At 38.6% G+C, this 26,071-nt stretch overlaps 1 protein-coding gene across 1 annotated transcript in view; it reads left to right on the forward strand.

Moving 5' to 3' along the window:
• igdcc4 (immunoglobulin superfamily, DCC subclass, member 4) overlaps positions 1–26,071 on the forward strand; it is a 232,452-nt gene that overhangs the window by 146,224 nt on the left and 60,157 nt on the right. The window contains exons 5-10 of the mRNA XM_061878024.1: positions 913–1,047; positions 5,764–5,916; positions 11,246–11,656; positions 11,926–12,090; positions 13,720–13,857; positions 24,550–24,732. Coding sequence (XP_061734008.1) covers positions 913–1,047; positions 5,764–5,916; positions 11,246–11,656; positions 11,926–12,090; positions 13,720–13,857; positions 24,550–24,732 — 1,185 coding nt within the window. The remainder of the gene's footprint in view (positions 1–912; positions 1,048–5,763; positions 5,917–11,245; positions 11,657–11,925; positions 12,091–13,719; positions 13,858–24,549; positions 24,733–26,071) is intronic.

Genomic DNA, 26,071 nt, shown 5'->3' on the forward strand with positions numbered 1-26,071 from the left:
TTGGTATGAACACAGCTTTGAATAATATTCAAATTTTTGGAGTTTCAATGTAAGTTTGCATCGAGCTAGCGCGTTTTGGAAAAGTGGAAACTTACTGTACCTCTGAGCGTTTTCTTTCAGACATACTTGGTTAGCGTGGAAAATTGCAACATTCCCTGGAGGCAGCGCTGCTTGAGTGATTGTTTCCCTGCCAAATGTTTGAGCCGGTGCATATATTTAGCCAACCGACGTTATGTCACGGGCAACAGAGGTATTGAATAATGGTACCGCTTGATTTCACGTGGACAGACGGAACTCAGTCGGACTTGATAAAAGGTACCAAATTCGGTACACATCACAGTCTCTAATTTGCTGCAGTGCTTCATTTTCTTGCTTTTCTTTTGATTTATTGAAACTTTCTTTAGTAGATTGCACACAACAGTACATGTTCCGTACAATTGACCACTAAATGATAACACCCGAATAAGTTTTTAATTAATAATCAATTCATGGTATTGCCCTCAGTCTCTATTGTTGTTGCTCTTAAGCAGGTCGCATACCATCATAGTTGGAGGCGTTCAATGCAGCTGGGTTTTTACAGTTTCCCGCTGTACTATTTTCAAGTAGAAAATGTCCTCCAGCCTTTAAAATACAGGAGTCAATTGTGCACTTTTTCATTTCGAAAATTCAGTTTAACCTTAATATACCTTTGGCTAATAAGTAGTGGGGATTAAATGGAGATTTATTAATAAATAATCATAATACATAAGTGAAATATGGGACAGCGTTAGTGCCGGTTCAACACAGTTGTGATAGCAGGCCATAAAAATGAAGTGGATTGATTCACATTAGCGACTTCCCTTTCAAGAACACGGTATTATCTCGTATATTATGCATAAATAATAGTTTTTTTTTTTTTTTGTCTTCATCAAGGCTCTGCAGAAGCCTTGAACACAGTTGTGATCGTGGCACCGCCTCAAAATGCCACGGTGGTGCTCGGCCGTCCCGCAGTGATGGAGTGTATGGCGCAAGGCCAGCCCAAGCCGCTGGTGTCCTGGAGCAGACAAGGTAGTGTAAATCCTCTGAATTGTCTTCATCCAACTCCCCCATCTCCTTTGTGTTATTACTTGCTCATTTTCCATCCTGAAGTATCGGAGACAAAATATTTGCAGACCTGCGGGCTAAAAAAAAAAAAAAAAAGTCTCTCAATATGTCTTCTATTGTTCTTTTGTTATATTGTGCCAGTGGCTTTCATAAGGTGATTTGTCATGTAGCACACTACAGTTTTATTTAGAGCTGTTAAAAGATTTTTGATGATATCCTTAAAATCAGATTAATCATGATTAATCACAGATAATTGCTTGCTCGCATAATTAAAATGTGCTTAAAAAAGATCCCGGTATTCCTACACAAATGCTATTTTTTTGTCGGATTGTCATTCAGGGTCGTTTCACTTGAAGGCATGTCATGTATTTGCACAAAACTTTGTAACCGTTTAATCTAAAGTTATTTCAGGTTGTATTTTGGAGTGAAATTTTCCAGCAGGTACACCAGTCGAAGTCTCCTCACTTATTTTTGTACTGACGTATGCATTGATCCGATCACTCACCGTTAAAGGGAACATTATCACAATTTCAGAAGGGTTAAAACCAAAAAAAATCAGTTCCCAGTGGCTTATTTTATTTTTCGAAGTGTTTTTCAAATATCCCGAAAAAAGGCTCTAAAGTGCCTGATTTTCGCTATCTTTAAATACATCGTCCATTTTCCTTTGACGTCATTTGGTGATGCCAACATGGCGGATAGCACAGCAAGATATAGCGACATTAGCTCGGATTCAGACTTGGATTTTAGCGGCTTAAGCGATTTAACAGATTACGCATGTATTGAAACGGATGGTTGGAGTATGGAGGCAGATAGCGAAAACAAAATTGAAGAAGAAACTGAAGCTATTGAGCGAATAGCTATTGACGCCATTCGGCGATCGCCTTCGATTGAGTGTCGCAGGATGTCCATACATCTCTGTGCCATGTCTGCCTTAGCATCGCTGGTAAAATATGCAGACCAAACGATCGGGACTTTCGCATCTTGTGACACTGGAGCAACTTAAATCCGTCGATTGGTAAGTGTTTGTTTGGTATTAAATGTGGGTGGAGAGAAAGGCTGGATGCAAGTATAGCTACAAATGTACATACAGCTAGCCTAAATAGCATGTTAGCATTGATTAGCATGCCGTGCTAATCGAAGCACACTCCACGTAAGTCAACTTGAATCCGTCCCTGATCCTGTTTTTACACCCTTCGACAACACACCGACGAGGCATGATGTCTCCAAGGTATGGAAAACAGTCGAAAAAACGGAAAATAACAGAGCTGATTAAACTCGATGTTTGTAATGTGTTTGAGAAATTGGCGGACTGACTACCTAGGTGACGTCACGTTGTGACGTCGTAGCTCTGAGAGCGAATATTAGAAAGGCGTTTAATTCGCCAAAATTCACCCATTTAGAGTTCGGAAATTGGTTAAAAGAATATATGGTCTTTTTTCTGCAACATCAAGGTATATATTGACGCTTACATAGGTCTGGTGATAATGTTCCCCTTTAAGCGGTTAAGGTTAATGAGCTCGTATGGTCAAAATAAATGGTAGGATTAATCGAAGTGTGTTCATTATTATTGCGATAATTTTTTGTGATTAATCACATGAGTTAACTCGTTTATTTTGACAGACCTAGTTTTATTATTTATTATAAACCTTAGATTATTTATGTACTAATTTTTCCATGTTCCATCCATTTTCTACCGCTTATTACCTTTTGGAGTTGCGGGGGGCGCTGGAGCCTATTTCAGCTACAATCGGGCGGAAGGCAGGGTACACCCTGGACAAGTCACTACTTCATCACAGGGCCAAAACAGATAGACAGACAACATTCACACTCACATTCACACACTAGGGCCAATTTAGTGTTGCCAATCAACCTATCCCCAGGTGCATGTCTTTGGAAGTGGGAGGAAGGCGGAGTACCCGGAGGGAACCCACACATTCACGGGGAGGACATGTAAACTCCACACAGAAAGATCTCGAGCCTGGGATTGAACCCAGGACTGCAGGACCTTCGTATTGTGAGGCAGACGCACTAACCCCTCTGCCACCGTGAAGTCAATTTTTTTTTTTTCCATGCTGATGGAGAAAAATGTATGTGCTGTATGACCTTTCATATCATCAATATGATCCGATCATGCAATAAATATAATACATTTTGTATTGCACATTTTGTAAGAAATAACAAATGGATTCTTAAATATTTGCTTGTCACCTTAACTTATTATTTTAGCGCAAGCTATCCGTCAATTTGTATGTAAAACAACCTAATAATCAGTATAGGCTCCACCACACCCCGCGATTCCGAAAGGGACAAGCGGTAGAAAATGGATGGATGGATGGATGTAAATACATAGGTAATTGTGTATTTATTATTTGAAGCGATGATACTTTTATATTCATATATCTTCAATCGTTACAAGCAGCCCTTTGAAGCTATTACCTACTCAGTGGCCTAGTGGTTAGAGTGTCCGCCCTGAGATTGGTAGGTTGTGAGTTCAAACTCCGGCTGAGTCATACCAAAGACTCAGCATCAAGGGTTGGAATTGGGGTTCAAATCACCATAAATGATTCCCGGGCGCGGCCACCGCTGCTGCCCACTGCTCCCTCACTTCCCAGGGGGTGATCAAGGGGATGGCTCAAATGCAGAGGACAAATTTCACCACACCTAGTGTGTGTGTGACACTCATTGGTACTTTAACTTAACTTTAAAGGCCTACTGAAATGAGATGTTCTTATTTAAACGGGGATAGCAGGTCCATTCTATGTGTCATACTTGATCATTTCGCGATATTGCCATATTTTTGCTGAAAGGATTTAGTAGAGAACATCAATGATAAAGTTCACAACTTTTGGTCGCTAATAAAAAAAACCTTGTCTTTACCGGAAGTAGCAGAATATGTGCGCATGACGTCACAGGTTGTAGGGCTCCTCACATCCTCACATTGTTTACAATCATAGCCAGCAGCAGCTAGAGCTATTCGGACCGAGAAAGCGACAATTTCCACATTAATTTGAGCGAGGATGAAAGATTTGTGGATGAGGAAATTTTGAGTGACGGACTAGAAAAAAAGAAAAAAAGGCGAATGCAGTGGGAGCGATTCAGATGTTATTAGACACACTTACTATGATAATTCTGGAAAATCCCTCATCTGCCTATTGCCTTAGTGTTTTAGTGAGATTAAATAGTACCTGAAAGTCGGAGGGGTGTGGCCACGGGTATGTGTGTTGACCCAGTGTCTTTGAGGGAAGTCACACAGCGGGAAGCTCCGCTGATGTCGCCGGTAAGAGCAAACTTATTACCACAATTTTCTCACCGAAAACTGCTGGTTGACATTGGTCGGGATCCATGTTCGCTTGACCGCTCTGATCCATAGTAAAGCTTCACCTTCGGGTATTTTAAACAAGGAAACACCGTGTGTTTGTGTGGCTAAAGGCTAAAAGATTCCCGCCTGCATCTTTCTACTTTGACTTCTCCATTATTAATTGAACAAATTGCAAAAGATTCAGCAACACAGATGTCCAGAATACTGTTTAATTATGCGATTAAAGCAGACTTACTTATAGCTTGGATTGGGCTGGAAAATAATGTCCGCTACAACTTGAGATGTCACGCGCACGCGTCATCATACGAGGTCATCATACCACAACGTTTTCACACGACACTTCGCGGGAAATATAAAATTGCAATTTAGTAAACTAAAAAGGCCGTTTTGGCATGTGTTGCAATGTTAATATTTCATCATTGATATATAAACTATCAGACTGCGTGGTCGGTAGTAGTGGGTTTCAGTAGGCTTTTAACTTTAACTATGATGTGGCCCTCAATGAAAAATAAGTTTGACACCACTGCTTTTACTATTGTAATCAATCTTCTACATATTCAGTGTTTTATCGTTTATAGTTAATACTGTAAATGGGGCGGCATGGTGTAGTGGGTAGAGCGGCCCTGCCAGAAACCTGAGGGTTGCAGGTTCGCTTCCCACTATTGACATCCAATTCGCTGCCGTTGTGTCCTTGGGCAGGACACTTCACCCTTGCCCCCGGTGCCGCTCACATTGGTGAATGAATGATGAATGAATGATTGGTGGTGGTCGGAGGGGTGTAGGCGCAAACTGGCTGCCACGCTTCCGTCAGTCTACCCCAGGGCAGCTGTGGCTACAGATGTAGCTTACCACCACCAGGTGTGAATGAATGATGGGTTCCCACTTCTCTGTGAGCGCTTTGAGTATCTAACAATAGAAAAGGGCGATATAAATCAAATCCATTATTATTATTATTATTATTATTATTATTATTATTATTATTATTATTATTATTAAATCCCACATTCTTTATTTTCATGTACATTCTGGGTGTATCATTCAGTAAAAAAATGTAAAATTCCACAATGTTTTTTAGCATTCAATCAGACATTACTGTGAGTTTTGGTTTTAGTGTTCCTAAAATGAAATATACCGGCCCCAAACACATGTTTTTCTCAACATTTAGCCCCCGAGTCAAAATAATTGCTCAGGCCTGTTCTATGTGTTCGTCATAAAACCTTTGATTTTTTGATCACAATAAAAATCTTACAAAAAGGTAAATCTTCTTTTGCTCACATCTCTTTGCTTTCTAAAATTTCTCCAGTCGTTGTGTCGGCAACAATGTCTCAGCTGGTCACCTCCTTTTTGCCTGCTTTCATCAGACGGAAAGCCCATTTCCACCGACGTGGTTGTCCTCGCCACAAACCTGGTGATTCGGGGACACGAGCAGCACCATGCGGGCGTCTACGTCTGCAGGGCCAACAAGCCCCGCACCAGAGAGTTTGTCACTGCTGCCGCTGAGCTGCATGTGTCTGGTAAGAGCGACATGCTATTCATCCTCCGTGTATGATGAAGACGGTCTCTGGGGCTTTGATGCCCTCAAGTCAGCAAATAACTAAACGGAACATGAGTATTTTTGTTACAGAATTCCTCTGGGGAAGTGACACAAATAAGCTGCTACAGTATAAGAAAGCACTAGAATGCAAGAGACAAGTCCGATTCCAAAGTACCTTCAATTCCCCAAGAACATCTTACTCCTGCAATTAAATCCAGAGTTTAATCTGCTAATTACCTTTAAGTGAATGTCAAATTAAGTTCCACAGAGAGGGTAAAGAGCAAATACATTAATAGTCTTATATATGAAGTGAATTATATAGCACTTTTCTCTGGAGACTCTAAGCTCTTTACATAGTGAAACCCATTATCTACATCTTCAAGCTGCATATAAACCAGTGTGGGTGGCACTGGGAGCAGGTGGGTAAAGTGGACAGCACTGACTAAGATAGCGGATACTGGGATTCAAACCTGGAACCCTCAAGTTGCTGGCACGGGCCGCTAAACCAACTGGGATATGCCACCCCAAGAAAAATGATTGGTGCACCAACCCCTGAGAAAACAATATTACAAACCCCGTTTCCATATGAGTTGGGAAATTGTGTTAGATGTACATATAAATGGAATACAATGATTACAAATCATTTTCAACCCATATTCAATTGAATGCACTACACTATGTCCAAACTCATACACTTTTATTATTTTTTTGCAAATAATACTTGACTTAAAATTTCATGGCTGCAACACGTGCCAAAGTAGTTGGGAAAGGGCATGTTCACCACTGTGTTACATCACCTTTTCTTTTAACAACAGTCAGTAAACGTTTGGGAACCGAGGAAACTAATTGTTGAAGCTTTGAAAGTGGAATTCTTTCCATTCGTGTTTTATGTAGAGCTTCAGTCGTTCAACAGTCCGGGATCTCCGCTGTGGTAATTTACGCTTCATAATGCTCCACACATTTTCGATGGGAGACAGGTCTGGACTGCAGGCGGGCCAGGAAAGTACTCGCACTCTTTTACTACGAAGCCACACTGTTGTAACACATGGCTTGGCATTGTCTTGTTGAAATAAGCAGGGGCTTCCATGATAACGTTGCTTGGATGACAACATATGTTGCTCCAAAACCTATATGGGCCTTTCAGCACTTATGGTGCCTTCACAGATGTTTAAGTTACCCATGCCTCGGGCACTAATACACCCCCATACCATCACTGATGCTGGTTTTTTAACTTTGCGCCTATAACAATCCGAATGGTTATTTTTTCTCTTTGTTCTGGACGACACCACGTCCTCTGTTTCCAAATATAATTCAAAATGTGGACTCGTCAGTTCTCAGAACACTTTTCCACTTTGCATCAGTCCATCTTAGATGAACTCGGGCCCAGCGAAGCCGACGGAGTTTCAGGGTGTTGTTGGTAAATGGGGTTTGGCTTTGAATAGTAGTGTTTTAACTTGCACTTACAGATGTAGCGACCAACTGTAGTTACTGACAGTGGTTTTTTTAAGTGTTCCTGAGCCCATGTGGTGATGTCCTTTACACACTGATGTCGGTTTTTGATGCAGTACTGCCTGAGGTATCAAATGTCCGTAAAATCATTGCTTACGTGCAGTGATTTCTCCAGATTCTCTGAACCTTTGATGATTTTACGGACCGTAGATGGTGAAATCCCTAAATTATTTGCAATAGCTCGTTGAGAAATGTTGTTCTAAAGCTGTTCGACAATTTGCTTACAAAGTGGTGACTGTCACCCCATCCTTGTTTGTGAATTACTCAGCATTCCATGGAAGCTGCTTTTATACCCAATCATGGCACCCAATTAGATAGATTAGATTAGATTAGATAGTACTTTATTCATTCCGTCAGGAGAGTTCCTTCAGGAAAATTACAATTTTCAGCACAATCCCATTCAAGATCAGACAAACATTACAGGGAGACAGAACAGGATCGCTGACGGGTCTGCCGGCTTCCAGCGCCCCTTACAAAATAAGATGAAATAGAGGTAAACAAGGGGGGGGAGAATAGAAGATTAAAATGAAATTAAAAAATCGGTTTTAGCCTGGGCCTTGGAGAGGGGGTGCAGACTGAGGCCAAGGGAAAAAAAAACAAAAAAAAAAAAAAACAACAACAACAACTCATAGCCATAGTACACATCCCTCTTCCATGTGTGTAAGAGGGAACATCAAAGAACACAGAGGACATTAAAGACATTAAAGCAGCAGATACAAGCAGACACTTCTACATACAGCTATGAATAAAAAGTAAAAGAAACATATCCACTGTGGTGGCCTCTGCGGTATTCCACGCCATCGTCCGCTGGGGTGGAGGGAGCATGGCCAGAGACAGAAGCAGACCCAACAAAGAAACCAAGACAGCTGACTCCACTCTCGGCCAGTGTCCAGTCCGAATGGACGAGCGAGGATACGTCCAAGGTGACTGAGGGTCCGACACCTGCTCACCCAGCCAAGACACCGCGAAGCCTCTCCGTCCCAGCGCTCAGTGCCAGCTCCGCAGTCCTGTCCCCTCATCCGCATCTCCTCCAGTCCCTCCAAACGGACTCCGGTGTGGCAGACACCCAGCAGCTGGTCTTCATGGCCAAAAGGCTCCCGGGAGGCAGATCCAGAAGTCCACAAAAAAAAGCACCACAGAGGTCACAAAAGTGGCACCCCTTGTCACACAGTCCCAAAGGGTCCCAGACCAAAAGGCAAACAAATATAATAACACATGAAAACAAGAGGGAAACACAAAAGGATGACACAAGAGCACAGAGCTCCTGCCTATAGCAGCCACTACAGCAGCGCCATCTTGGGAAAAAAAAAAAATAAAAAAAAAAATAAAAAATTAGCCTGCACACCTGTGGGATGTTCCACATAAGTCTTTGATGAGCATTCCTCAACTTTATCAGTATTTATTGCCATCTTTCCCAACTTCTTTGTCACATGTTGCTGACATCAAATTCTAAAGTTAATGATTATTTGCAAAAAAATAAATGTTATCAGTTTCAACATCAAATATGTTGTCTTTGTAGCATATTCAACTGAATATAGATTGAAAATAATTCGAAAATCATTGTATTCCGTTTATATTTACATCTAACACAATTTCATACTCATTTGGAACGGGGTTTGTATTTCCTCCTTGAGGAATACGATTTTCTCTTATAAACTTTGCTGAGAGAAAGCATTACATAGACAGTTGATGCATTCAGGAATGTACTTTAGTCGACAAAATGTTGTTTTTAGAACTTAAACATATCTGCCCTTGGCTGGAGGGGTAAAAAAGTACAGTTTCTGCCAATCACGTTCAGTGGTTTTCAGTCAGTGAGTCACAGGAGAAGGCTTTGGAGGCTTCACAGCTTGAGAAAAATAAATAAAAAAAGGAATACTATGTTTTAGCTTTGAAATACATACTGAAAAGAATATTAAAAGAAACTACATTACTCTCATCTATTTTTGCATAGTAATATAAAATAGTCGTCATGTAATCAACATAATCTCCCTGGTCTCGCAAAGTAGTTTCTGCTTGTTGCGAGGCAGATTTTGTGTTGTTTTTGTTGTTTATTGAGTATGTAATGGTCAGTTCCATACATGCAGTACATAATAATATACATACATATCTCCAGTGAACAGTCTTGAGCTCGATGGCAATATTATTATTTCACGAAAAGAAAAGAAAATTCAATGAAAAATTAAATTAAACATATCTCAAAAGGGTAACTGAAAGAATTATACACTTTTTTAATCATCCCCTTTTTCTACATAGTTACTTTAACTAATATCTAGTTTCCTTTGTCCTCATTTTATCACATTAATCTGGTTCCACGAAACTCGATCAAGCTTTTTTTGATTCCAGTCACGTCCCCAGGGCCAACGGTTTCAAAAGGGTGAATAATGTAACATGCTGGTGTTTGTCAGGACCCCGAGATGCAGAGACGTCAGGCAAGTGCAAAAGAAAATAAAATGATTAGGGAAAACGCAGGCAACATCAAAAACAAAGATGTGATCCAGCATATGTAGCCGGCGCTCAGACCATCGGAATGGAGGCAAACAGGAAACAATTGTGTTCGACAGGAAATAGTTCAAAACACAATAGATTAATATGAGATCATGACAAGTAGCAGTAGAATCGTTAAGGAAGTGTAATCAGTGGAACAAATATGGAAAAAAATGATATTCCTTAATAAATACAAAATACCTACTCGTGGCCTAGTGTTAGAGCAGGGGTCGGGAACCTTTTTGGCAGAGAGAGCCAAGAAGCCAACTATTTTAAAATGTATTCCTAAGAGCCATATAATATTTTTTTTAACACTGAACACAACAAAACGCGTGCATTTTTAAGAAAGACCAACATTTCTAGAGAGATCTCTTATTCTTTGTAAAAACATTGTTATTATGAAGCTAACCTGTGACGGGTGTGGCCTGCCGCGAAGCGGGGTGTTGCCAGTACCCGGCCTCGAAATCAGCGACAGGTGCATAGACGGCCCACCTGGGCCTTTTTATCTGATCACCTGTTGCTATGTCATAAGCAGCAGCCAGGAGGAGAGACGGGCTTGGGGCTAGAAACCAGAGCGCGAGCGAGAACGAAAGACAAAAAGACAATTGCTGGAAAGCAACTGAGAGACTTATTGAAAAATAAAACAATATTGTAACCCTGAAACAGGCTCTCATGTCAGTGCTTGGTGGTCTGAAGAACCCCCTGGAGGGCAAGCCCCACACTAACCAATAATAATTAAATGACTTCTTACCAACTTCTTGAACATAAAATTGCATGACAATGTTTTATATTTTGAACGTTATTTTTAACACTGTGATTACAAGTGGAATTATTCATTATTTATCGTGTTAAGCAATGTCAGCTCAGATTTATCCGAGAGCCAGATGCAGTCATCAAAAGAGCCACATCTGGCTCGCGAGCCATAGGTTCCCTACCCCTGGGTTAGAGTGTCCGCCCTGGGATCGGTAGGTTGGGAGTTCAAACCCTGGCCGACTCATACCAAAGACTATAAAAATGGGATCATTTTCCTCCCTGCTTGGCACTCAGCATCAGGGGTTGGAATTGGGGGTTAAATCACCACAAATGATTCCCGGGCGCGGCACCGCTGCTGCCCACTGCTCCCCTCACCTCCCAGGAGATGAACAAGGGTGATGGGTCAAATGCAGAGGACACATTTCGCAACACCTAGTGTGTGTGACAATCATTGGTACTTTAACTTAAGTTAATTAACTTAATACATGTTGAAAAGAGTGATTTTTAAGCTGATTCCTTGTGATTATTCTCCCACTTTTTTATTTTTTATTTTTATCCACCAGCCCCTCCGGTCATTCTCCAACCCCCGGAGACGGTGTCCCTCTCCCGGGGAAACACCGCCCGGTTCGTGTGCAACAGCTCCGGCGAGCCCGCTCCGCTGCTCCACTGGCTGAAGGACGGCCAGCCCATTCGGTCGTTCCGACGAGTCAAGACCCAAAACCCCGGAGTCCTGCTCATCAACCAGCTGGCCCTGGAGGACGCGGGCTACTACCAGTGCATTGCCGACAACGGCCTGGGGACCGCATGCGCCACCGCCAAGCTCACGGTCATTGTGAGAGAGGGTCTTCCCAGCCCCCCACAGCACCTCTCCGTCACCCCGTACTCCAGTACCACGGCCCTGCTCGCGTGGGAGAAACCGGAGTACAACGCGGACCAAATCATTGGGTACTCTGTGCACTGCCAGCGTGCTGCAGGTGTGTGTTAATACTTTATATACACTTCATTTCCTTATCAAGGTGTTAACTCAACGACAGAGAGTAAAGGGCATTGATTGGTGCCTAATTCTCTGGAAAGCACATAACCCTTTGTGGTTAAATACCAACATAATATTCAGCTTTACAGATGCCATGTATACTTTTCTGGCTGTGTGTGTCATGGTCAAGACATCGCCCATAACAACTGTATATTATACAAATATCTGTATATTGTACAAATATTAATATACCATTTTTGTCCCTTTCAGGTTCTGATAACGTGGAGTACCAGTTTGCGATGAACAATGACACCACAGAGTACCATGTCAAAGATCTTCTCCCCCACACTGCCTATACATTTTTTGTGGTGGCCTACTCACCCATGGGGGCCAGTCGCCCGTCCCTGCCAATCACGGTCGACATGCTTGAGGACGGTAAGCGTGATTATTTTTCAAATGTTCACAAAGCTTGTATATAAAGTTTGAACACAGCTTCTCCTCATTCAGTGTGTTTTCTTTATTTTCATTCTTGTCACTGAAGGCATCACAACTATGAATGGACACATGTTGATTTACGTACATAACAAAAAAGGGTGAAATAACTGAAAAGGTGTTTTATATTCTAGTTTCTTCAAAATAGCCACCCTTTGCTCTGATTATTTTTTCGCACACTCTTGGCATTCTCTCAATGAGCTTCAAGCACGCCTGTGAAATGTAAACCATTTCAGGTGACTACCTATTGAAGCTCATATAGAGATTGCCAAGATTGTGCGAAAAAGAAATCGGAGCCAAGGGGGCTATTTTGAAAGAAATAAAATATAAAACATTTTTCAGTTATTTCACATGGGGGCAACACGGTGGAAGAGGGGTTAGTGCGTCTGCCTCACAATACGAAGGTCCTGAGTAGTCCTGAGTTCAATCCCGGGCTCGAGATCTTTCTGTGTGGAGTTTGCATGTCCTCCCCGTGACCTTGTGTACTTCCTCCCACTTCCAAGAACATGCACCTGGGGATAGGTTGATTGCACAACACTAAACTGGCCCTAGTGTGTGAATGTGAGTGTGAATGTTGTCTGTCTATCTATGTTGGCCCTGCGATGAGGTGGCGACTTGTCCAGGTTGTACGACGCCTTCCGCCCAATTGTAGCTGAAATAGGCTTCAGGCTCCAGCGCCCCCCGCAACTGAGAAGAGAATAGGGGGTAGAAAATGGATGGAAAATGGATTTCACATTTGTTGATGAGTACATAACTCCACATTTGTTCATTCATAGTTGTGATGCCTTCACTGACAATCTACAATGTAAATAGTCATCAAAATAAAAAAAATACAAAAAACATTGAATGAGAAGGAGTGTTCAAACTTTTGGCTTGTACTGTACATTTAAGGGATGTCTTGGTACAACATTTTCGATGCTGCTATTGGACCCTTGAGTAATTGCTGATACCGATATATTGATCCGATACGATAGCAACACGAATCATCGTAAATATGTTCATTATTGCGACATGGAATATTAGAAAAGGCTTGAACTCCAACCGGAGCAACAAGAGCAGACGCTGAAAGGACAAGGAAGAACAATGAAACACGGAGGGGAACACACAGAAACAGAGAGAGAGAGAGAGAGAGAGAGAGAGAGGGCATAAAGATCAGATAGTCGCTTACTGTACGCCACCAGAAAGTCATATTCCGCCGTGGCATGGCAGGTTGTTCCGGCGCATGAAGGCAGCTCTCTCATCACGGGAAGGTGTGCTGATTGCAGATTGTCTGTATATGCAAAGAGGCACGCCCGCAGCAGAGAGAGAGCGCCTGTGGGTGTGGCTAGCGGTGCACTCTTCAGGACGCAAAGATGAGGGCATCCTGGCCGTGACAAGCAGCTTATATTCTGAAAAATACGATAATTCATTGTATACAATAAGGCAATCTGAAAACATTTTAAAACGCCTGCAGAGGTAGATACCTATACAATAACAGGATTGTAGTTTATAATGTACTTTATTTCAAAGCCTTTGATTTAACTCGGTTAACTTGACTAACTCTGTACCTGTGTCTCCTCATGTGTCCTTCAGTACCTAGTGCGCCACCTCAGCTCTCAATAGCCAGCACATCCCCGACAGACATCAGGCTGATGTGGCATCCGCTGTCCTCACAGCACAGTCGGGGGGCTGTTACCCGCTATCGCATTGAGTACAGCTCTCAGGATAAAGGTGAGTCCAATCAAGCATTGTATCAGAATAAAAAACAGGCATTCACAAAATAAAGTTTGTAAATGTGCCTGTCCACTAAGCAATAACGCTATTAAGTCAAATGATATGTGACTCAAGAAGACTTTGCAATGGTCGTATATACAGTAAGAATGGTAAATGGGTTATACTTTTTTACCTTTTTTTAAGGAACTCAAAGCGCTTTGACACTATCCCCACATTCACCCATTCACCAAACACATTCACACACTAATGGCGGGAGCTGCCATGCAGGGCGCTAACTAGGATCCATAAGGAGCAAGGGTGAAGTGTCTTGCTCAAGGACACAACGGACGTGGCTAGGATGGTATAAGGCGGGGCTTGAACCAGGAACCCTCAGATTGCTGGTACGGCCACTTTCCCAACTTCGCCATGCCGTCCCTACTAGTAAAATACATTTCAATACCTAACGGGTATTGATAACTTTCTGGAAATTGTACTACGTCAAAATCCTTCCGTTCTATAGAGCGCACCAGGATATAAGACGCACCCACTAAATTTTAGAATAAACATTGTTTTCCCATTTATTATCCGCACCAGACTGTAAGCCGCAGATGTATATGTTGCAAAATTAGTTATTTACACAGTAACCTTTTGAAAGTATAAATTCACATACCTTAAATGTTTGCAAACGGTGCCTGTATTACGGCAGTAAAACGGCTGATCCAACAAAACAGAAGTCATCGTCAAGGACCCACCAGTTGCAGAAGTTAGCTCTCCAATCGGCTGAACAGACTCAATAACTCCACGGTGACATTTTGGTGAGTTTACTTAGCAATTTGTGTAACTGAAACAAAACAAACAGGATTTATTGATTGAGACTTTTATTAGTAGATTGCACAGTACAGTACATATTCCGTACAATTGACCACTAAATGGTAACACCCGAATAAGTTTTTCAACTTGTTTAAGTCGGGGTCCTCGTTAATCAATTCATGGAATGCGGTTGTTAGTTAATAATATACTCGTAAATGTGTTAGCATATTAGCTAATGCTAACGATGCCATCATCATCACGTTACAATATCCCGAACAAATATGAAGGAAAACCCTCCTACAGACATCACACATGGGACAGCTTAGTAAGTAAACATAGTTTTAGTTATACTGTAAACCGTACAAACCTTGCTTGGAGTGACGAATGTAGGTTGGGTATGGATGGCTAGAAGAGTGAACGACACTTCGGCAGGAAGCAAACTCGTCCAAAAGATGGCGCCATAGCACAAACAATAACACACCCTCGCAGTGTTTTTGCTTGTTTTTCTTTTAAAAATGTATAAGAAAATTTAAAAATGTATTTTTCTTATGGGGTGGTATAGCTCGGTTGGTAGAGTGGCCGTGCCAGGTTCGATCCCTGCTTCTGCCATCCTTGTCACTGTCGTTGTGTCCTTGGGCAAGACACTTTACCCAGCTGCTCTCAGTGCCACCCACACTGTTTTTAATGTAACTTAGATATTGGGTTTCACTGTCTAAAGTGCTTTGAGTCACTAGAGAAAAGCGCTATAAAAATAGAATTCACTTCACTTTACAATTCACTTAAAATATTTTTTTGTATTATAGCCACCAGCAAAGAAAAATCCATAATTTAGCCGCTCCATTTTATAAACTGCGGGGTTCAATGTGTCGGAAAATACAGTATGTAAATTCAAATCAAAGGTGAATCAGTATAAAAAGTATTTTCACGTTTTACTTTTAATATACACACTTTAGATTATCACACTTTTTAGTAATAACACTATTGATTTTGTTCGATGTTTTGCTGTTTTGATATAAACACTGTCTCTCAATTAGAGATGTCCGATAATTGCTTTTTTGCCGATATCCGATATTGTCCAACTCTTAATTACCGATTCCGATATCAACCGATACTGATATATACAGTCGTGGAATCAACACATTATTACGCCTAATTTTGTTGTGATGCCCTGCTGGTTACAAGGTTTTCCAAAACAAATCATCTCAAGTTATGGAAAAAAAATGCCATATTTATTATTGAAGTCACAAATCGCATTCTTTTTTTTAACGTACCTCAAAACAGCAGCTTGGAATTTGGGACGTGCTCTCCTTTAGAGAGCATGAGGAGGTTGAGGTGGGGGGGGAGCGGGGGTGTATATTGTAGCGTCCCGGAAGAGTTAGTGCTGCAAGGGGTTCTGGGTATTTCTTCTGTTGTGTTTATGTTTTGTTACGGTGCGGATGTTCTCCCCAAATGTTTTTGTCATTCTTGTTTGGTGTGGGTTTGTAACAGCGTTAAAGTTGTTTATACGGCCACCCTCAGTGTGACCTGTATAGCTGCTGACCAAATATGCGTTGCATTCACTTGTGTGTGTGAAAACCTGTAGATATCATGTGTCTGGCCCAGAATGCAAAGGCAATGCCATTGAGGTTTATTGCCGCTCTGTACTTCTCCCTACGTCTGTGTACACAGCGGCGTTTTAAAAAGTCATATATTTTACTTTTTGAAACCGATACGGATAATTTTGAAACTGATAATTCCGATATTACATTTTAAGGCATTCATCGGCCGATAATATCGGAAGTCCGATATTATCAGACATCCATCCCTACTCTCAATTAGTTGTTATGCTTTAAATTGCATGCACAAATTTCAGTTACTAGTTTCCCCGTCATTAGTGTTGCAAATGTCACAGTGAACCCCGTAAGATCCAATTAAAACATCTGGTCTTACTCGCAAGGATTAGCTTCGAGCTAGAGATCGACATAACTTTGTTTTCCAACCGTGGAAAGGAATAAAGTGAGTGGGAAGGGCAGTGTTGAAGAGAAAATAATCATCAAAGACATTTGGCGAAGCAATTTAAGCATATGACTTCTTGTCTGGACCTTATTGAAACAAGATGACTTTAACGCTTAAAATTCAACCTAAAAAGGTGACATTCATCCATGAAAACATGAAAGGCTGCTAATGGTGATTTTGACAGAGAAGCAGATACCCTAGAGATCCACTCTCCAGGGTAAATACTAGGGCTGTGAATCTTTGGGTGTCCCACGATTCGATTCAATATCGATTCTTGGGGTCACGATTCGTTAATATATCAATTTTTTCGATTCGATTCTCGATTCAAAAACGATATTTTTCCGATTCAAAACTATTCCGTATTCATTCAATACATAGGATTTCAGCAGGATCTACCCCTGTCTGCTGACATTCAAGCAGAGTAGTAGATTTTTGTAAAAAGCTTTTATAATTGTAAAGGACAATGTTCTATCAACTGGTTGCAATAATTTAAATTTGTTTTAACTATTAAACGAACCAAAAATATGACTTATTTTATCTTTGTGAAAACATTGGACACAGTGTGTTGTCAAGCTTATGAGATGCGAAGCAAGTGTAAGCCACTGTGACACTTTTTTTTAATTTTTTATAAATGTCTAATGATGATGTCAATGAGGGATTTTTAATCACTGCTATGCTGAAATTATAACTAATATTGATACTGTTGTTGATGATAGAAATTTTTGTTTCAATACTTTTGGTTTGTTCTGTGTCGTGTTTGTGTTTTCTCAATTGCTGTTTATTGCAGTTCTGAGTGTTGCTGGGTCAGGTTTGGTTTTGGAATTGGATTGCATTGTTATGGTATTGCTGTGTAGTGGTTTGTTGGATTGATTTAAAAAAATATATAAATAAAAAAAAAGATTTTTTTTTTTAAATTTGAATCGATTCTGAATCGCACAACATAAACGATTCAAATCGATTTTTTCCCACACCCCTAGTAAATGCTGTACATTATTATTACATTACCTAAGAAAACTGCTATAGATCTTAGTATGGTATTGTTTTGCTGTATTGTTTGCAGGGAAATCCCTCCTTTCTCTCATTTCATTCATTTCAATGGAGACTTTGATTTGAGATACAAGTGTTTTGAGTGAAGAGCTCCGTCACAGAACCAGTTAAGGTTGTAAATTGAGGTACGACTATATAATATAATAATATAATATAATACCTGTCTTCCACGTGTGGGTACCAGAATTTCAAGTCTTCACTATCGTTGAATAATTTTAAAGTTTGTCAGAGCAAGAGCGTTATTTTTATTGAATTATGTCAAATCCAGCTCACATCAAAAGTCAGAACCGCTACAAGATTGTCTGTTTCAACATGTTTTTTTCGCTTAATCAGTTTTCTACAATTGACATATTCTTCTGCTAACAAATTGCTACTGTTGAAAACCTTCAGAGATTGTGGTAAGTCACAGCAAGAGCATTATTGATTTGAATTATGTGAAGTCCGATTAACATCAGAGGTACACAAATGTTCTTATCGGTTGCTCTTTTTTAATCTTTTTTCAAACTCAGGGCCATGAATCTGCACTAAATCAATAACAATATTTTACTCTTGTATTAGATTTAACTCATTACAATGCTACGTATTCCTTTGTTGCGTCCTTACTGGGTATGTGTTATTAAAGTTTGATTGTCGTACCAAAAGTCATAATGATAGTTTTTGTCTAAAACACTGCACTATATTAATCTTCTGGCCCCCACTGTTTAATGTTTTTAGACTTGTCTTAAAACCTACTTTTATTTTCTGGATTTTAAATGAATTTTATCCTTTAAATCTAGAAAGCATGTTTTTTGGATACTTTGCCTCATCTTAGAAGTATGCAAACTCATCCTATGTCAGCATGCTAATGTTAGCATGCTAACATTACATGCTAACATTTTAGCTAATTTTGTATGCTTAAATCTAACAATTATGGATTTTTATACTTGGCACAATCTTTAAAGTGTGTTACTTCTCCTTTTTAAGCATGCTAATGTTCATATGCTAACATTTTATGCTAGCGATTTAGCAAATTTTGTTTGTTGACACCTAAAAGTCGTGGATTTTGTTACTTGGCACCATCTTTGAAGTATGTTACCCTCTATGTAAGCATGCTTACGTTCATATGCTATCAATAGCATGCTATTGTGTTCGTTTAAACCCAAAAATCATGCTTTTTAATATGTGTTAGCATCTTAGAAGTATGTGACTCATCCTTTGTTAGCATGTTTACGTTAGCATACTAATACTTAATGCTAGCATTTTTTGCTTTTGCGTCATCATATAAGTATGGTAACTTATTTTGCATTAGCATGCTATCATTTAATGTCAGCATTTTAGCTAATGTTGTATGTTTAAATATAAAGATCATGGATGTTGATACTTGGCACCATTTTTAAAGTATGTAACTTTTTAAGCATGCTAATGTTAATATGTTAACATTAGTATGCTAACATTTTATTCTAGCAATTTAGCAAATGTTGTATGTTAACACTTAAAATGTCATGGATTTTGATACTTGGCAGCATCTTTGAAGTATGTTAACTTCTATGTAAGCATGCTTACGTTCATATGCTAACATTAGCATGCTAAGCATTTTAGCTAATTTTGTTCGTTTAAACCCAAAAACCATGCTTTTTAATATTTGTTACCATCTTAGAAGAATGTGACTCATCCTACGTTAGCATGTTAACGTTGGCCTGCTAATACTTTATGCCAGCATTTTAGTACATTTTATTTAACCATAAAAATAATGGATTGATCATTTGCGTCATCATAGAAGTATGGTAACTTCTTTTTCATTCGCATCCTATCATTTAATGCTAGCATTTTAGCTAATATGTATGTTTGAATTGAAAAATCATGGATGTTGATACTTGATACCATCTTTGAAGTATGTTAACTTCTATGTAAGCAGGCTTACATTCGTGTAAATGCAAAAATTTTATGCTAGCATTTTAGCTAATTTTGTATGTTTGAATCTAAAAATCATGGATTTGGATAATTGGCACCTTTTTTAAAGTATGTTAACTTCTTCTTTCTAAGCATGCTGATGTAAATATGCTAATATTAGTATGCTAACATTTTATTGTAGCATTTTGGCTAATTTTCGATATTTTAAATCTAAAAATCATGGATTTTTTTACTTGGCACCATCTTTAAAGTAGGTTAACTTCTCCTTCGTAAGCATGCTAATATGCTAACAATATCATGCTAACTTTTTATGCTAACAATTTAGCACATGTTCTATGTTAACACCTAAAATTCATGGATTTTGATACTTTTGCGCCATCTTTAAAGTATGTTATCTTCTTTGTAACCATCCTCACGTTCGTATGCATGCTACTGTTTTTATGCTAGCATTTTAGCGAAAAAATATTATTTTTAATATCTGTTACCATCTTAGAAGTATGTGACTCATCCTTTGTTAGCATGTTGATACTTTATGCTAGCATTTTAGCTAATTTTGTTTGTTTGACCATAAAAATCATTATTTTTTGATTATTTGCATCATCATAGAAGTATGGTAACTTCTTTTTCATTTGCATGCTATTGTTTAATGCTAGCATTTTAGCTAAATTTGTATGTTTAAATCTAAAAATCATGGATGTTGATACTTGGCACCATCTTTGAAGTATGTTAACTTCTACGTAAGCAGGCTTACGTTTGTGTGTATGCAAACATTTTATGGTAGCATTTTAGCTAATTTTGTATGTTTAAATCTAAAAATCATGGATTTTGATAATTGGCACCGTTTTTAAAGTATGTTAACTTCTACTTTCTAAGCATGCTGATGTTAATATGCTAATACTAGTATGCTAACATTTTAATGTAGCATTTTAGCAAGTTTTCCATGTTTAAATCTAAAAATCATGGATTTTGATACTTGGCGCCATCTTTGAAGTATGCTAACTTCTATGTAACCATCCTCACATTCGTATGCATGCTAATGTTTTTAAGCTAGCATTTTAGCTAATTGTGTTTGTTTGAACCCTAAAAATATAATTTTAATATATTTTACAATCTTAGAAGTATGTGACTCATCCTATGTTAGCATGTTAATACTTGATGCTAGCATTTTAGCTCATTTTGTTTGTTTAACCGTAAAAATAATGATTTTTTGATTATTTGCGTCATCATAGAAGTATTGTAACTTCTTTTGCATTTGCGTGCTATTGTTTAATGCTGGCATTTCAGCTAATTTTGTATGTTTAGATCTAAAAATCATGGATTTTGATAATTGGCACCATTTTTGAAGTATGTTAACTTCTTCTTTCTAAGCATGCTGATGTTAATATGCTAATACTATTATGGTAACATTTTATTGTAGCATTTTAGCTAATTTTCTAGGTTCCAATCTAAAAATCATGGATTTTGATAGTTGGCACCGTTTTTAAAGTATGTTAACTTTTTCTTTCTAAGCATGCTGATGTTAATATGCTAATACTAGTATGCTAACATTTTATTGTAGCATTTTGGCAAATTTTCCATGTTTAAATCTAAAAATCATGGATTTTGATTCTTGGCGCCATCTTTGAAGTATGCTAACTTCTATGTAACAATCCTCACGTTCGTATGCATGCTGTTTTTATGCTAGCATTTTAGCTAAAAAATATTATTTCTAATATCTTTTACTATCTTAGAAGTATGTGACTCATCCTATGTTAGCATGTTAATACTTGATGCTAGCATTTTAGCTAATTTTGTTTGTTTAACCATCAATCAATCAATCAATGATTATTTATATAGCCCTAAATCACTATAAAAATCATGATTTTTTGATTATTTGTATCATCATAAAAGTATGGTAACTTCTTTTGCATTTGCATGCTATTGTTTAATGCTAGTATTTTAGATAATTTTGTATGTTTAAATCTAAAAATCATGGATTTTGATAATTGGCACCATTTTTGAAGTATGTTAACTTTTTCTTTCTAAGCATGCTGATGTTAATATGCTAATACTAGTATGCTAACATTTTATTGTAGCATTTTAGCAAATTTTCTAGGTTCAAATATAAAAATCATGGATTTTGATACTTGGCACCATCTTTAAAGTAGGTTAACTTCTCCTTTGTAAGCATGCTAATGTTCATTTGTTAACATTATCATGCTAACTTTTATGCTAGCAATTTAGAAATTGTTCTATGTTAACACCTAAAAGTCATGGATTTTGATATTTGGCGCCATCTTTGAAGTATGTTAACTCATGTAACCATCCTCACGTTCATATGCATGCTAATGTTTTTATGCTTGCCTTTTATCGAATTTTGTTTGTTTCAACCGAAAGATATTATTTCTAATATATGTTACCATCTGCGATGGGGTGGCGATTTGTCCGGGGTGTACTCTGTCCTCAGCCCAATTGTAGCTGAGAAAATGGATGGATGGATCTGTTACCATCTTAGAATTATGCGACTCATGCTATGTTAGCATGTTAATGCTTAATGCTGGCATTTTATGGGTTGTACTTGTATAGCGCTTTTCTACCTCTTTTTAAGGAGCCCAAAGCACTTTTTTTTAGCTAATTTTGTTTGTTTGGGCCCCAAAAATATTATTTCTAGTATCTTTTACTATCTTAGAAGTATGTGACTCATCCTATGTTAGCATGTTAATACTTGATGCTAGCATTTTAGCTAATTCTGTTTGTTTAACAATAAAAATCATGATTTTTTGATTATTTGCGTCATCATAGAAGTATTGTAACTTCTTTTGCATTTGCCTGCTATTGTTCAATGCTAGCATTTTAGCTAATTTTGTATGTTTAAATCTAAAAATCATGGATTTGGATAATTGGCACCATTTTTAAAGTATGTTAACTTCTTTCTAAGCATGCTGATGTTGATATGCTAATACTAGTATGCTAACATTCTATTGTAGCATTTTAGCTCATTTTCTAGGTTCAAATCTAAAAATCATGGATTTTGATACTTTGGTACCATTTTTAAAGTAGGTTAACTTCTCCCTCGTAAGCATGTTAATGTTCATATGTTAACATTATCATGCTAACTTTTTATGCTAGCAATTTAGCACATGTTCTATGTTAACACCTAAAAGTCATGGATTTTGATAATTGGCGCCATCTCTGAAGTATGTTAACTTCTATGTAACCATGCTAATGTTTTTATGCTAGCATTTTATCGAATCTTGTTTGTTTGTACCAAAATATATTATTTCTAATATATGTTACCATCTTCGATTAGGTTGCGATTTGTCCGTGGTGTATACCGTCCTCAGCCCGATTGTAGCTGAGATAGGCTCCAGCGACTCCAAAGGGAATAAGCTGTGGGAAATGGATGGATGGATCTGTTACCATCTTGGAAGTATGCGACTCATGCTATGTTAGCATGTTAATGCTTAATGCTGGCATTTTATGGGTTGTACTTGTATAGCGCTTTTCTACCTCTTTTTAAGGAGCCCAAAGCGCTTTTTTTTTAGCTAATTTTGTTTGTTTGAGCCCCAAAAATATTATTTCTAGTATATTTTACTATCTTAGATGTATGTGACTCATCCTATGTTAGCATGTTAATACTTGATGCTAGCATTTTAGCTAATTTTGTTTGTTTAACAATAAAAATCATGATTTTTTGATTATTTGCGTCATCATAGAAGTATGGTAACTTATTTTGCATTTGGATGCTATTGTTTAATGCTAGCATTTTAGCTAATTTTGTATGTTTAAATCTAAAAATCATGGATTTGGATAATTGGCACCATTTTAAAAGTATGTTAACTTCTTCTATCTAAGCATGCTGATGTTAATATGCTAATACTAGTATGGTAACATTTCATTGTAGCATTTTAGCTAATTTTCTAGGTTCAAATCTAAAAATCATGGATTTTGATACTTTGGTACCATCTTTAAAGTAGGTTAACTTCTCCTTCGTAAGTATGTTAATGTTCATATGTTAACATTATCATGCTAACTTTTTATGCTAGCAATTTAGCACATGTTCTATGTTAACACCTAAAAGTCATGGATTTTGATACTTGGCGCCATCTTTGAAGTATGTCAACTTCTATGTAACCATGCTAATGTTTTTATGCTAGCATTTTATCAAATTTTGTTTGTTTGAACCAAAAGATATTATTTGTAATATATGTTACCATCTGTGATGAGGTGGCGATTTGTCCGGGGTGTACTCTGTCCTCAGCCCAATTATAGCTGAGATAGGCTCCAGCGACCCCAAAGGGAATAAGCTGTAGAAAATGGATGGATGGATCTGTTACCATCTTAGAATTATGCGACTCATGCTATGTTAGCATGTTAATGGGCGGTTTAGCTCGGTTGATAGCGTGGCCGTGCCAGCAACTTGAGGGTTGCAGGTTCGATTCCCGCTTCTGCCATCCTAGTCGCTGCCGTTGTGTCCTTGGGCAAGACACTTTACCCACCTGCTCCCAGTGCCACCCACACTGGTTTGAATGTAACTTAGATATTGGGTTTCACTATGTAAAGCGCTTTGAGTCACTAGAGAAAAAAAAGCGCTATATAAATTCACTAATGCTTAATGCTGGCATTTTATGGGTTGTACTTGTATAGCGCTTTTCTACCCCTTTTTAAGCAGCCCAAAGCGCTTTTTTTTAGCTAATTTTGATTGTTTGAACATAAAAATCATGATTTTTTTGATCATTTGCGTCTTCATAGAAGTACGGTAACTTATTTTGCATTCGCATGCTATTGTTTAATGGTAGCATTTTTGCTAATTTCCTTAAAAAAAACAACAAATTATTGATTTTGATACTTGGTGCCATCTCGTAAGTATGCTATTGATTCCTATCCTTGTATCTGTTGTTTTTTAATTGCTTTCAATAGAATTACTGGAAACAGATTAATGCTGTAGTGCTTTTTAATCAAAGTGGATTTCATTTTATTCCCCAACAGCCGACACTGTCTTTTCAGTGGAGGTGCCCGGTAACGAGACCCAGTTCACACTCAGAGAGTTGCAGCCCAACCAGGCGTACAGATTGAGGATAGCAGCTGGAACAGGTGTCGGCTTTGGCGTCCCATCCGAGTGGGCTCAGCACCAAACGCTGGCCCCCTACAACCACACCAACCACCGCATGGGTACGTGTTCCCACACTTCCAGACTGCCTGAAGAGGATTTATGTGTCTTTTATATAAGTGAGACGTGTTCCAGAATAGACCCCGATGGTGTCTTCCCACGCACATGCACAGGTTAGAGGACTTTTGAAATGCAACCAATTCACTGGGAAGACTCCATCCAAGCCCTTGTACGCATTAGCTGGTAAAGTGCTGCGCTGGGAACAATGCATGCTGAACAATGTCTCCGTCAGGCCGCGGAATGTAGATTGCAAGTACTCAACATGCAGGGAGCCAGCCTGGCAGTTTGGCAGCTACTCAAACAAGATAAAATGTATGAGACACATTTTAATATGGGAAAATATTCTTTATTAATTTCCTAGCGGGTGGGCATAATGAATGTGGCGGTTTAATAACATGCATTAGGAGGTGTCAATCAAAAAATACGGCTGGCCGCCCTAATAACATAAATGTCCGATATTATGTTGACTGCTTGGGCGCTTCAATGCAATTAAAAGTATTTCAGTGTTATACTCTATATTGTGCCGATATATATTGCACTTGATCATGATCATAAGTAGGGTTGGGACTATAAAAGGATATCCATATACAGTAGGGGTGTAACGGTACACAAAAATTTCGGTTCAGTACGTACCTCGGTTTAGAGGTCACAGTTCGGTTCATTTTCGGTACAGTAAGAAAACAACAAAATATACATTTTTTGGTTATTTATTTACCAAATTTGTAAACAATGGCTTTATCCTTTTAACATTGGGAACACTATAATAATTCTGCCCACGTTAATCCACATTAAACTGCCTCAAGTTGTTGCTTTGAATAAATAAAATGACAAAACTTTTCTTCTACATATAAAAAGTGCAACATTAAACAGTTTCAAGTCAACTCATCATGCTTAATTTATTACAGCATTGGGGAAGCCTGAAGTTGATTTTTTATTATGTAAATGTTATATTTTTATCAACATGTGATAGCAGGGACCCTGCCATTCAAAACTAGGCTGCTACATTACTAATGATTACTCTAACTATAGCTGAAAAATAGTACAATAGCAATAGGAGAGACTATTCATCCCTGAACACCATGGAGTTCATGTAGGCTTTATGACGCACTTACATTATTATATACACTATTAGAGACAGAAACTATTCATTTAACATAATGTCCTTTTTTGGTGCTTCAACACACCTCAATCAACATTGTCCGTAACACACACACATGCACACGCACACAGCGCAAAATGAGCTAACGTTACACTAAAAGCTAACTAGCCTTCACCTAAAGCCAGGACTGTGAGTGAGCTGAGCTGCAGTTTGTTTCTAGAAGGTCAACGGGCTCATAGTGA

This window comes from Nerophis ophidion, linkage group LG02 (assembly GCF_033978795.1).
Source record: "Nerophis ophidion isolate RoL-2023_Sa linkage group LG02, RoL_Noph_v1.0, whole genome shotgun sequence".
In the NCBI taxonomy this organism is placed as follows: domain Eukaryota; kingdom Metazoa; phylum Chordata; class Actinopteri; order Syngnathiformes; family Syngnathidae; genus Nerophis; species Nerophis ophidion.